Raw genomic sequence first — 14,868 nt, 5'->3', positions numbered from 1 at the left:
TGACAAATTAAAATTGCAAATTTGTTTGATGCCCTCCATTTTGACAACCTTATCATTAAATATCTCTGATTATTTTTACAAAAATAGATGCATTTTAAAAGATCATGAATTTTTGAGAAATGACTTTTCATACTTCAGTTTTTTGAGGTCATCTGGTTAATTGTTGCTGTTCTCTATAAGATGAGCACATTTACCTTGCGGATTTTCTTCTTATATCAAGGAAAGACGTGTATTGGGGTGATGTGCTTTTTAATAAAAAAAACCTGTGCACATTTTATTGATTTTAAGAGGAAATTTGGGTTCGACACCAAAACAACATGTTAGTCTACAATTTTGTACCTTAATGTTAAAACGAAATAAAAAATTGTAGCAGTAGAGATACTGGATGTATACCTTCATCCAATCAGAGACTGAGAAGACACTATTCTCTTTCACATAGAGAGAACTTCACTAACTATATTAAGTCTATTAGAGTAGTTGCACGATGCGCGTATCTCTGACTCCGGTGTTCTTCTTTAAAACCACCGTCATAATTGAAATATATCTTCAGTGTTTTATTGAGTCGGTTAGTCTGAGAGATATAGGTAAGCCTACTTCGCGCGCAGAAATAGGTAGCCTTAGCTCTTTATACAATAAGGCTGTAAAAGGAGCCCACAACGGGTCTGCCTTAACTGGTGCAACCAGTGAGTTGACAAACTCTAACCGTTAAAAACAACTCATACAAAAAAATAGATATAGCTTATATAATTTTATACTCTTTCTACACTTAAAACTCAGAAAACGGGAAACACAATTCCAACAAAAACCCAAATACCTAATATTAAAGCACAAAAACTAACAAAATGAACCACCACACTGGTTCCTCTAATCGTGATACCCAGTCTGAATAACTACAAATAGGTGTTCCTACACAACAGAACAAGCGTCTCACACGTGAGGTTTCGCACTTTGAGGGTAAACACTATCAACACCAAGATGAATTAAATCTACTTTAAAATATAGCAAAACAACTCAAATATCACTATTTTGCAGCAGAGCAACAGCCTCTCCTTTCATTACCAGAGAAAGCATCACAAGCTTCACGAACTGCGTTTCTTTCCTACCTAATTGTAGTTTATGGAGCTCAACTCACAAAGGGCTCGATTCTTTTTCTTTTTGATCCTCACACAAACACATATATTTCCCTCATATATGACAATTTATTTAACTCGCTATCAGATACATTATTTGAATTGTTTAACGGAGTATGGTCAGCAAGACAACCCTCGGATAGAGAAGGTGTATTTGGAATATCCTCTTTTGAAAATCTTAAACCTCTCGACATTACACTTAGCACTGCTGCTTTACCATCACGAAACGAAAGCGTACATTAAACTGCTCGACAGGAAATAGAAAATGTCACTCATTTTCTTAAAACATACAGAAGTTCCGTTAAAGACGCAGATCTAAACTATGAAGAGATTCTCGATTGTCATACACTTCTAGCCTGGTATATACACAGATTTTGGAAAAGTCTGGTAAAATATATTTTTCCAAAACTGATACAAAACTAATAGCTGAAACCTTTACACAATTAAGACGTAAACTACCAGAAACGTTACGTTGTATTTGTGATCCAAACTGGTTTCCACAAAACTTCATAACTATTAGAGAGGTACCATTAGAGACTATACAAAAATTGTCTACCAATCATAATAATACCGAAATAAAAAACTATTACGCTAAAAACCAACAATTTACATGTACCGACAATCCAGAAAACACGAATTTGTCTCTTGATGCGTCACCGATAGAAAACTCTAGATACTATTGTCCACTCACAACCTAAAGGTACTTATATTATTGAAACTACAGAACCAGATTTTAACTCAACATTACCAAAAGATTGAACACTCTTTTCATCACACACCAATAAAACCTTAATTGATCTGAAGATCATGAACAAAATAACACTCGAAATAATAATAATACTACTGCTAACGAAACTGAAAAAAAAAACAAAAATATTTACCAAAATCAACTACACAGACAACTTGTGAAATCGACTGAGTTGATACAAAATTTAGATCCACTAAACACAATTCTTCCTACATTACCAAATGTAAACACACTTTTGCCACGCTTACAAAGACAGAAGTCCGTACAAATTAACACTGAACCTGATATATTAATTAATTCAACACAACCAGCAAATGCAACAAACAGCAAATGCTCCAACCCCTTATTGTCTACAGGCAGCTTCTACACAAATACCGTCACCTGTAGTTTGTAGAAATACAATAATGATGTATCCCTATTTAGGAGGCTCAGTAACCAAGCAACAGTCTTTAAGACCATTTGATGGTACTGATCCTACACATACAACAGAAGATTTCCTAAATGCTACCAAATGAAATATGGTAATGACAGCAAGACCAGAACCAATTGATTCACCGTATCATGAAAATTGGATCATATAACGAATTGCCATGATACAAACGGCCCTAATTGGCCCGACACAACAAGGGTAGTCACATTTACCATTAGAAATAAAAAAACTGGCAAGCGTTTTGCCGTGAATTTCAGAAGACATTCGATAGTCAGCAGTCGCAAACACAAGCGAAATCTTTATTAGAAAGCATAACACGTGCTTCTGGTGAACCAATAAAAACACTAGGGCTTAGAATTGAAAAAATGACCCGAAAAGCATATGTTAATAACGCTCCAGATATGCGTAATGCACAAATGAATGACGCACTCGTCAAAGCACTCGACCCACAATTAGCCAGAATAGCTCTAAAAAAGATTGCAAATCAAGAATCCAATGCATTGGAACCAGAGCTTCCTTTTGCACAAATAGTAGAAAAATACATCAAGAAGATATCACAAGAACACACATAGATAGACACAAACTAAACACAATTTCCACTCTTTTATCGTCAATAAGTAATCTTTCTCTAGATATTGATCATCTCACAATAGATGATATACATATGGTGGAACAGGATATTGCAAATGGGATCAACTTAGTACGTCAAAAGTACTCAAATGATCCAAATTTTAAAGGAAAACCAGTCATCCTGAAATTTGGCAAAAAATTTCCACGCTCGGGACACAGCATTTCTACATGTCCCAACAAAAGATACACAAAACCACTCGAAAAACCGAATTTTCAAGAACAAATCTTTAATCAAGCGATGAAAAGTAACCAAAGTCTTCCAAACAAACAAATCACATCAAATAAAAGGACCGGGGAACCACTACCATTTCCCTATCGCTCTAGAAGCAACAGTAGAGACAACCGTGACACTTCAAGACACAGAAGTCCAAACAAATTATCAAATTCAAACTGGACACCTTATTGAGGCAATAGAAATTAAAAACCGTTTACCATATCCAAGACCCCCTAATTATACCAAGTCTGGTTACAGCACTAACAATACATAGTCAAATAACTCTAGACAAGAATCACCTAATTATAAAAGAGACGGAAATCGTTCTACGACCATTCTCTCGTAAGCGACTTCGTAATGTAAGAAACTACTTTAACTCACTTTTAGACCAAGAACAAACAGACGACACAATGTCTAACAGAGAAAATACAGAAACAAAAAGCGTCTCAGAGGAACAACTTCTAGTACAACAATTCAGTGATTCACTCTTAGAAATAAATCAAGATACCCAACACATATTTTGATTATAACAACTACATTTTTTGATTATAACAAATACATATTTTAATTGTCAAGAAGAATGTAACACTCTCACAGAAAAATACATCCTTTCCAGATCATGCAAAAGTAATATCTGGGTATTACCATTAACAATATAAACACAACAAACACCCGATCATACAAAATTAGTTTCTCAACCACACCTTGAAAATGACTTCCTATTGGACTCGGGCGCCACACAGAATCTACTCAATAATGATACTTGGAGCAAAAATAATGAATACCATAAATCACAATTAAAAACTTCAACATTTGTTCTCTCAGCAGCAAATGATTATTCACGTTTATTCCCTGTTATTGGTGAAAACTCATTATTTTTTCAAACCTTTGAACAGAGAATTTTATCTTACACTTCAACTGCATATGAATGTAAAACCATAATACGAACGGAACTATTCTTTGTGCCTCGGATTTATCACTCATACCACTCCGTGAAAATATGTTCTTCTCCTAATGGATATTAAAACTCTAATACCCTTACCTATCATTCACTCAAATACTCATACAAAATTTTTTGAATCACCCACTAACACTTGTAAAAGGCCTAATTGGGTATAGACAACAAGATCTCACTCACTGATTTACAAACCACAAAATATTGCATTAATGAACTCACGGAATTCATGGATGCTAACACTTCAAATTACCTTACATACTATACATCAGAAACACTTGAAAAACTTTATTGCCTAAATCTCACTAAACAACCAAAACGTAAATGTAAAACACAACAAAAAAGGATCCAGATAACATTTGTTGTCTCAAAATTCACAAAAAACATGATGTTCAATTTTGATCACACAAAGTTAACACCAACACAATTTGAACACTTAGCACAGCTTCTCATACAATTTTAAAAATCTTATGCTACATCTAAATTCGATGTAGGGAAAATCAAAGTAGAAATAAACCTACCCTTAAAAGCAACAGCTTATTTTAAAAAAACAACGCGCAACTCGCATTCCTCTTCAGTTACAAGTTAGAGTACAACACTTACTCGATATACTAACACATTTTGATATTATAGCACCTGTTAACACAGATTCCCTCACCACGGAAACACTTTCATTAAACCAGTCATTATCCATAAAAAAGGAGAATCACTAAAGATTGTTTTAGATGCTCGCCAATTAAACACAATGGTTGACGAGACAAAACGTAGTTCGCCGATAAAGCCAATCCAAATAATAATCACTTGTACTGATGGGCAGATTTGTTCTATAGCAGATATGAATAGCGCATATAACCAGATGCCGCTAGATAAACCATCACAACGGCTCACAAATTTTTTCATAGCAGGACAACAAAACTGTTTGAAACGTTTATTTTACGGCATTCCTATCGGCCCAGTAGCCTTTTCATCTTTTGTGAGTAGTATTTTTAAACCACTGATTTGCAAAAATAAAATTATCACATAGATTGATAATGTTTTTAAACAAGATACTACACCAGACACAATGTTACAAACGCTTGAACAATATCACAAAACTCTGAGAAATGAAAACCCCGAAGCCGCTCCTGATAAATCTTTGTTTTCTCGATTCAGTTAAACTTTTGGGACAACAAATTTTAAAAAAAATCACATAGACCCGCTAAAATCCAAAATCGGTGGGTTTTTAAAACTACAACCACCGGAAAATTAAAAAGAAAAACAGAATTACTTTGGGTTTTTCACTTTCATCTCAAAATGTATTTATAATTTACAAGTTATTTTGAGACCTTTTCAACTCCGAGATACAACAGATTTTAAATGAACTACAGAGTTACTGCAAACTTTCAATAAACTAAAATAGGAACCTCCAGACGGAACACCTCTAATTATGGCATTGGAGCTGCACTTCTACAAAAAAGTCAGTTTGGACGTTCAACCATTCTTAGACTTTCAACCATTCAGTTCTTAGACTTTCAACCATTCTTCGCGAATGCTCAGCAATAACCTATGAACTCTCGGAGTACGAATTTCTCATTCAAGGGTCACAACAGCCCATTACTTTACACACTGACAACAAACGAAATCTCTTTTTGTTTGCACAAAAGAACAAACAAAACCAGAGATTATATAAATTTTAGTTTATTCTATTGAAATTTCCAAACCCTCATATAGTTTGGACAGAAGGGAAAAAACTTTCACTTCCGGATTTATTGAGTCGTTCACTAACGACAACAACACAAGACGAGCACCGTCATAGAACAGTTCAGATCCCTCCTTATATTAAATTTTTCATGACACATAACCAACACGCTCAAATTATATAATGTCACTCTACTGTATCAAAAAAAAATATTTTAACACAACAACTACAGACACTGCTGTAAAATCAAAACATTTTCCAATCTATTTAAAGATTAAAGATAACTATTTCAAAGTACAATTAGAGAATGATCTCGACCTTCCTGTTTCATACCACGAATTTAAAACCAAAGCTAAACCCATTGAACAAACACAACAAAACAAAACTAAACACATTAACGAGAATCAATTACCGTTAGAATTTTATCCTATAGTACAACACACTGACGTTACTCTAAAAACAAATAAAACAGAAACATTCATACACCTTCCTCAGAAAGCAAACTAAGCAGAGTTAATAATTAATATTACATTCTCACTCCAAGCAGTAGATGATTTTGTACCCAAGTCCCCGGAAATTTATAAATACTTCTAAAACGAGCAAACGGAAGTATATGATACACTCTTATACGAAACGCAACAACAAGATCTGGTTATCAGACAACTTCGTCTCTGGAAGAAACATAAAATTACCCCCAACCATTCACTAACGATACGAGCAAACAAAGGCTTGTTACACTTCTATGGACACTTCCAGGATCTGAGTGTAAACGAAACTAATAATCTATTATATTATATACAAGAAACTAAACCATCAAAAATCTGTTTAACAATCTTTCTATTATTAACCATATTTTATACTGCGCACGCTCAGGATCTTTCAGGCCATCCCGGTCGTGAAACAACATATGCGGCAATAACATAAAAATATTATTTTCCGAACATTAAAGATGGATAGCAATACTTACACAAAATTGCTTGAATTTCCAAACGAGCAAATCCATGCCAAACATCCTCATGGCCCAACAACAGCAATTTCTAGAAGTTTCACCATACATCAATCACCGTATTTCAATGGGCACAAGAGACCCAATTTCTCCGCCTTCTTATATCTATGTTATTTTAGATGCTTTCACATATTATGTTGTTCTCAACCCTTCTCCCAAAAACGATGCAGCAAATGCACTCACTGTTTGTTTTTGTCAGTGGATTGTCAAATTTGGCATACCTGACATTTTCGTAACAGAAACGAAAATGAACACAATAACGGAGAATTTGCACACTTTTGCCGCACGTATTATGTCCATTTTCAGCCACGAACGCCTTATGCACCATGGTCTAATGGACTTATAGAAAACACTAATTGCCAAATAAAAACATTTCTTCGCACAGTTTGAGATTCGCAATACGATACATGGTCACAAATAGTAAAGATATTTCCTTTACCAATATTTTCACAAATTGTAACCAATACGAAGCATTCACCATATGAACTTGTATTCGGCCAAAAACTCAAAAAACCAATCATTTTCAACCTATCTTTCACTACATATAGCTTTGGAAAATGTAATCCTTTGCCTAATTCACCTTGTAATTCCTTTCCGAAACATACACACACTGACCATCTCGGTGATCGCCCACAAATTAAAAAATTACAGAAAGGAACTTTTGCACACTGGTTTCTAAATCGTGAAAAGACACACTCTGAGGTCTATAATGAAGTCCACAATTATTTAAACCAAAACAAACATTTACGCACGTTCATAAATGGCAGTTTGGGAACGGCACAACCACTTAAAAGTAACACTTATTATTTTAATTGTAAATAAAGCTACACAAAATGGAATATCAAAAAACATCCAACCGCAAAAAATTGGACATTACAAAATAATTGATACTCTCACAATAGTTACCTCTAAATTAGAAGACTTCTCCAGTAAACAAATCACTAATATAGTACCATGATAACCCATAGATTTTTTCGTTCGAGAACAAATGGAGAAATCCTTCTCGGAAAACTCTATGTTACGACTTCATCCCAAATATCCGACTATCATTAGAGACGACCATACGACATACCATCCACTAGTGAACCCTCCCCCTTACCACCTTGTTACTTGTCTGAAAAACCCTATTGTAACTCGGAAGATTACAATACTAGAGACGCTCGTCTTAGAGGTCTGCCGACAAAAGACTATCTATAGAACCTTTATACCACAGTGAGAACTTTCGGCTTCAAGAACGACGCACTTCTAAAAGCATATACACATCACTTCTTTAAAAGACAAAATCACTCTTCTCGCATTATTTAACGAACAAAAATTAGCATAACACACTAAATACCTATTAAATCTATAAATACAACTACCGAAAAACTATAATTCCCTCGTTCGGGGGGGGGGAGAGATTATAGAGGGATAATTTGGATAGTTCCTTCATCCCTCTCCCCCTTAATACAATTACTTAACTGGGAAAAAATAATCAAGCTCTTTAGTATTGTACGCAAAGCACATGGACTATTTTTTTACCTGCTACCATAGAAGAACCACAAAAACCCCTCCATCAGGAAATGAAAGAAAGGGGATTACACGCCATTCCCCACAAAAATAATAAAATTGAAAATTAGCTAAAAATTAAGTTATTAACCGACCCACGGCTTGGTCCGGGAAGAATTCCCTAATCTCAAGTATTTACCAAGATATGATTCGGCAACTTTTTCCCCCGAAGAAAAAATCGTAATTAGAATATACCGTATTTATCTTAAATTTCTCTTTCTTCACTCTCTCATCTTAAATTTTTTTGTTCACTCTCGCACGCTCATTTTCACTTAGAAAAAATTCTAAATTTTCCAGACTGAGTTTACTCTTCTTCTCTTAAAATATAAGAACTGTCTCGCAGTACAGTTGTTGACCTTCTTTCTAAGACAGCTTTCAGAGCAGAACGAACCAGCTTCAAGGAGCGCCGATTAAACAGCTCACAGCAGCTACCACACCACTCCACACTTTCAGTGTCACAGTACTGAAAATTCAGCATAATCTCTACTAAAACCCAGGTAAGCAAATTACTTCACACTAATTATCGAAATACTATTTAAGAGAACACCATACGCCAACACTTTCCAATATTTTCAAAATACCAAAACCAAACAAATCCGTTTTCAGGATATTTTTATAATTTAGAACACATATTGTATTCACACACTCTTTGTGAATGGGTTTTTTATATTAGAGATTTTAATAACGAACATATCTCCCAATCTTTCCACCTCAGGCAACACTTAAATTATCTGAACTTCTCTATACAGGCATTACATACACCACTAATCTTGACGCTATTCCAGCCTAATACGATATTAAATATATTAAAGATTTTCTTAGGTTGGATAGGCAATACCAACAACTCGCCAAACAACAGCTCACAAAGTGATCCTGTAAATCCGAATATTATCTTTTCATTTGATAAAAAAGATTATATAATTGCAGAATTGTTAACAGTTTTGTCTTCTGATTTTTTAGATCTAATCTATCAACACAATGCCCTTCTACCAGAATCATCTTCGCATTAATCCGAATTAGTATACCTACTTTAAATCTAATTATAATTGTTGTTCCAACTTTCACTAGCTATAAAATCTTTTTTGTGGTAATTGCCCCACTCTGGGCCAGCGATTAACATTACAATTGCGTCCTCTAATCAACAATCCAACACTAACCCAAGTGGTCCCCCGTATCCGCATTGCCTATTTGCTCAAACAGTGAAGCGACCAAGCAATCCACCGCCAAAAATTCATCATTTAAACTCTTTAATAAAAAAACCACAAGCACAAGAGAACGAAGAACACGCCTACTCAGTCATTCCTACTGCCAAATCTGCAGACAAACCTCGTCCTACTAGACACTCCCCCCACTTTACCCCCACAATCAGTGATCCCATATGCACCTATCAAAGCCAAGCGCAAATACACCGAACGCAAGCAGAACAACTGCTACACCAAATAAATAACCAGACTTTTTTTGCAATACTCAGGCTTTCTCGATAACACAACACTTGAACCACACATTATTTTACCTGCTCCACCACGAGCCTCACAAACTCATTTAATTAATTATTCAAACACACCACAATTCTCCAGTCAACCTATAAATTTTGCAAACACAGATGAAACCAACAGTTCTGAATTGCCACAGCCAATTCGCACTCTTTCAATTATAAACGATACACCACAAGATATTAGTCTTCTCTCAGATACCTCTATCTCTAATTCACCTGACTCTCAATTTCCTTCACTTACTTCATCATAAATTGCGAGAAACTCTTTTAATCCGCCACAAGGACCAGTAATTAATATTGAACGCTTACTTTCACAAGCACACTGGAATCACTCACTTAATTTTCTCAGTTCATCAGCTTCATTTCAAAGTTCACTACCACTTAAATTTTAAGTTACACCACCTATAATTAAACTCAGTTCAAACTCACCTAACCAGACCCAGACGAATATTCTCACCATTGTATTGGAAACAATCCGACACTACTCGAACTAATCCAACTCTGCCACTAAAACTTGATCCAAAATTTATTGTTCCCCAACCGCCCTTTTCGGAGATCACAACAACGCTGAACAACTTCACAATTGGGCCAAACAGAGAGTTTCTAAACCACACAAGATCACCCCAGTACAAAAAAAACGAGCACACGAATTACTTGAAAAATCTAAAATTATAATTTCTGTAAATATCATCGTTCAACAAGACAAACTAATTTTTCACCCACAAGCTGTTGCACCATTTTTAGGGTGAAAACATACACATCAACCTCATCTCCCAAGAAATTCACTATAAATTTGACAGATACAAAAAACACCGCAGGATATTTTGGTTTCTACAATCTTTACTCTGGACTTCCTTACACATGTCCATTACAAATTTAATTTTCTTATTGCCTAATTTATTCTTTTTACACCCTTTTCCAATAAAACAACCCATTAAAGTTGATAAACACAACATTTCCACACCCAAATCAGGAGTACATGATCTAGTAGTCACACGCTATGATTGCTCCTCAAAGCATATCACAAATATGCAGTACCTTAAGCTCAATAAAATTGGCGAATATAAGATCAAACAGGCAGACTTTCAGATACTACCCGCACAAGTACAAATATTTGTGCAAATTTGAACACTTTAAGTACGCGCCTACGCCTTACACGCTAAACTTAGACACAAAGAAAGCTTTTATCACAAAATCTCACTCAACAGAGGCTTTAGGTTTGATCGCGATAATTGGTATGTTAACAATATGGAAAGACTTTTCTTTCCAACAGAATTGAAGCGCATAGAGAACTTCCACGCGTTGGTCTCATAAGTAAACACCACTATCACCCACAAATAATACAATTCGATGTACACGATGGCAAGCTAATATTGAAGTCAAACAAGGCCGTTTTCAACTTGATCGTTATAGACGCTTTGCTTGCCAACAGGGAAGCATGGTTTATAGTCCACGGGACCACGAATGGATCCCAAATGCTACAGATAACCCCTGGGCTAATTGTCCAGGTCAAAACCCTGAACACGAATATAATGTCATTCACACACTAGGATGGTCACTTCAAATCACTAACATCACGCTTAGTTTTGACAGTTTTGACGTAAAACCAGAAAACATTTACTACGGCAAAAGCAGTATAAAATGCAATCTGGAACGAGGCTACTGTCTTCCAAATCACGCCATCAAATCAGCAGTTATTTGGGAACCCAACAATCTCTGTCGTATTTTTGTCGAAGTTGGAGATCTTATGCACGCATAATAAAATTTCTTAAACGCTATTATATTGGAACACTCGAAAATAATGAAACCAATTCTTGTCACAAACACAATGAACACATGTACTCTAGTCGTTTTTAAAAACACCTTTATGATGAATTTGCACTCTCTCGTTTTGAGGTCCTCACAAAATTGCTATATAAATGTAACGAAGATCGCCCAAACTATGCTGTAAAATAACAAGACATTTTTGTCCAATATCAAGAATGTTTTAACGCTGTTGCAGGCAAAGCATCAGCCGATTTTAAAGATGTACACTCAACTATTCCTAATGGAGCACCCTCCATCACACCATATACTAAAGCAAATATCCGCAATGGATATATTATCCCACAAGAATCATCTGTTTATCGTTAATCTGAAAAAAAAAACTTTTTAGAAAACAAAATTGGTTTGGTGCTGTACACCCAAATGTACGGTTTGATGCAAAACTCGACTACATGGTTAGCTGAGTCTTACATTAAATGGACCACACAAGTCCTATCTATTTATAAAAATTTTGCGATCTAGATCGTGATCTTAAACAAACCGCATTTATTCTTTTAACACAAAAACTTCCACTTGTAGGATATGTCATCACAGGACAGCGCCACACATTCGCTACAGTTGAATGTTCAAATGTAAATTCACTTTTTCATTGTTAAGTTGTCTCGTCACCTCTTTATGTACTAGAGAACCAATGTTACGAACGAATTCCTGTATTCTACCAACACAAAAGACATTTTGTAGACCAACTCACACGTAAGACCTTTCCTTGGTCTATTAAAGCACCATATAGATTGGATAACTTTGATCAACAAACCTAACTTGATGCGGATGGCGATGATTCATACCATTTAACGCCTTATCCAATTAAAGCGCTAAACCCTGTCAGAATTTTCAAGTTGAAAACCGCTTCACCCACGCGGACTTTACAGCACAACAACTCGGCATATACAGTCGACACGATTGGACTAAGTCCATCGAGAAAATGAAATTTCACTGAATTTTAGACGACGCCACGGAGAAATTTGAAGTAGCACAAGCTGTAAAATTTGCAGACCTTGCAAAACAAGCACAACTACAACACAATTATCACAGTTACAAAGCGAACACAACAACTATTTTAATAAACTCTTCATTAACGGAAAAAAATTTACACTTCGCCGTCTTGATTGGCGTGACCTAATCAATGGCAACCATTTAAAAGAATCCCTCATTGGACTCTTTGGATACCTTTGGTACGTATTAAAAGAGATAGCCATAATATGGACAGTTTTTAATTTTTTATAGTGCCTACTTGGCCTATTTCGTAGCGCATTTACCGCATACAATCTCAAATACCTTCTCGGCCTCAATATCACATTGGCTAAGATTATTACCTCCAGATTTTTCGTACAGTTTTCACAGACAATATTCCACGTATTACAATCCAATTCCACACAATATAAACCACCATCACCTAAGAAAAGACGGGAAACACTCCGTTGACAGTTGCACTCCACACTCTCAAACTGAATTGAATCTATTACACAAAAAGTTTGAAAACTCCTATAAAGATTCCCCTCTCCTGTACGCAATAACCCAAATAAAAATCGCGTCTTTACTCCCCCGCATCTGTTTATGAATGCTACAAATTACCAATAGCATCACACAAGAAACCTGACTTTCAATCCATTCACTTACACACTTTTCATCCAAATAAACGTAAACGCTCGCATGGTATTTTACTTTCAAGGGACTCTCTCGAAGATGACCCTGACTATCAGGAAATCCCAGTAGAGCTCATTTAATTTTACCTAGCACTCGTAGGTAACACTTTTTGTTTTAGCGCATCCTTAGCAGTCACCACCACAGCACAAGAGGGAGGTTCACCAACTCCTCCAAATGTTGACCCTAAAGCATATGAACTCAAATATTTACCTCCACAGCCACCATCACTATTTGCGACACCACCAAAATATCCATATCACACGACAACCACCATCCCAGCCTATTAGTATCTCCTCTTGGGCTGATGAAGTTGACATAGCGGAACAATCAGGTCGTTTTAAGCCTGAAACGGTCGTTCCAAATTGGGTATACTCTGGCAAGATTTGTGGACCTCAACCACGGTCTCAACCACTGGTGTACTCACCAACAGTAATGCCCACACTCTTTTCACAACGACCACGTGTACCTTCACCACGGTATGGCCCAACCATTCCACCTTTCCGACCACAGACGTCCTCTCCATAACCAACGCCTACGATCAACCGACATCGACGGATAATTATCCGTGCATCGACCCTTCTCCTAGGAGACGCCATAAAATAACAGCACAAGAAATGTACCCCGTGCGCTCTTCACCGATTCAGGGTTCACAGTCACCCGCCCGACATACTGCAAGCCCCCCAAGAGGCCCACAGCCCTCACCCCTTAGAGCAAGAGCAAACCCTTTGCTCCCACACAAGGGATCACCCTCAGAGCACCAGGACCAGAATTTCGTTTTCACCAATTCACAAATCCTCTCGGCATTGACACAATCCACGGTGCCCATGTTACCGAGCGAATCAACTACACATCTACACCACAAAAACATACTTTGAAACCCACTGCTAGTTCCTGCTCCCTTCGAAAATTGGAAAATGAGTATGTCCATGAGGTTCGGGTAGAGATCTCTCAATAGAGTGTCTCCACTTTCAGACCAACCCACGTTTCACAGAACGTTTTTGGCACCAGTACAAAAACTTCTTTGTCCTTGCGGACCGCCAGGAGGATTACTTGAACACGTTTTTCACTCGTGATGTCGCTCCCTACCGTATTTATTAGAAACACGACCCCTTCCATCTCCAGTTTGGTTTTTTGAATCCCACCTAGATGGATGTCAATGACCAAACACAAAAGGTCAATGAAGTGAAAATGTTGCACAATTACTTATTTGTCCAACACCACTTCCACAAGAGAAATCCCATCATCCACATGAATTTCGCATTCGCGTCTCCAGTACGCCAATACAAAACCAACTTCACTCTACTACATGAACTATAGTTATATAATTGAGCCAACTTATTGTGAAGGCACTCTCCGAATTTTCGATCCGATAAAATGCCGCTCTATTTTCGAATTTTCGCCGCTCTATGCGAAGACCAACCATCCAATACACGTCCCGATCGAGTATCTCTAGGGTGTAGAGGGAGGAGCTACGAAATGCATGCACGGCCACACTTTAAACCTCCCCTACAGGGACTGGATGACAAACAAGTTGGACAATTGAGAGCCGTCAGCAGAGGAGACACA

General features: G+C 36.6%; 1 protein-coding gene across 1 annotated transcript in view; it reads right to left on the bottom strand.

Annotated features, from left to right (window-relative positions):
* LOC142337949 (MFS-type transporter SLC18B1-like) overlaps positions 1–14,128 on the bottom strand; it is a 41,336-nt gene extending 27,208 nt beyond the window's left edge. Inside the window, exons 1-4 of the mRNA XM_075387582.1 lie at positions 14,005–14,128; positions 13,727–13,834; positions 13,389–13,485; positions 12,653–12,670 (exon numbers count right to left, since the gene is read on the bottom strand). Of these exons, the coding sequence (XP_075243697.1) occupies positions 12,653–12,670; positions 13,389–13,485; positions 13,727–13,834; positions 14,005–14,128 (347 nt within the window). The remainder of the gene's footprint in view (positions 1–12,652; positions 12,671–13,388; positions 13,486–13,726; positions 13,835–14,004) is intronic.
* Between the last annotated feature and the right edge of the window lie 740 nt (positions 14,129–14,868).

This window comes from Convolutriloba macropyga, chromosome 4 (genome assembly GCF_964194025.1).
Source record: "Convolutriloba macropyga chromosome 4, txConMacr16.3, whole genome shotgun sequence".
In the NCBI taxonomy this organism is placed as follows: Eukaryota; Metazoa; Xenacoelomorpha; order Acoela; family Convolutidae; genus Convolutriloba; species Convolutriloba macropyga.
This window is presented reverse-complemented; position numbering and strand designations above follow the sequence as displayed.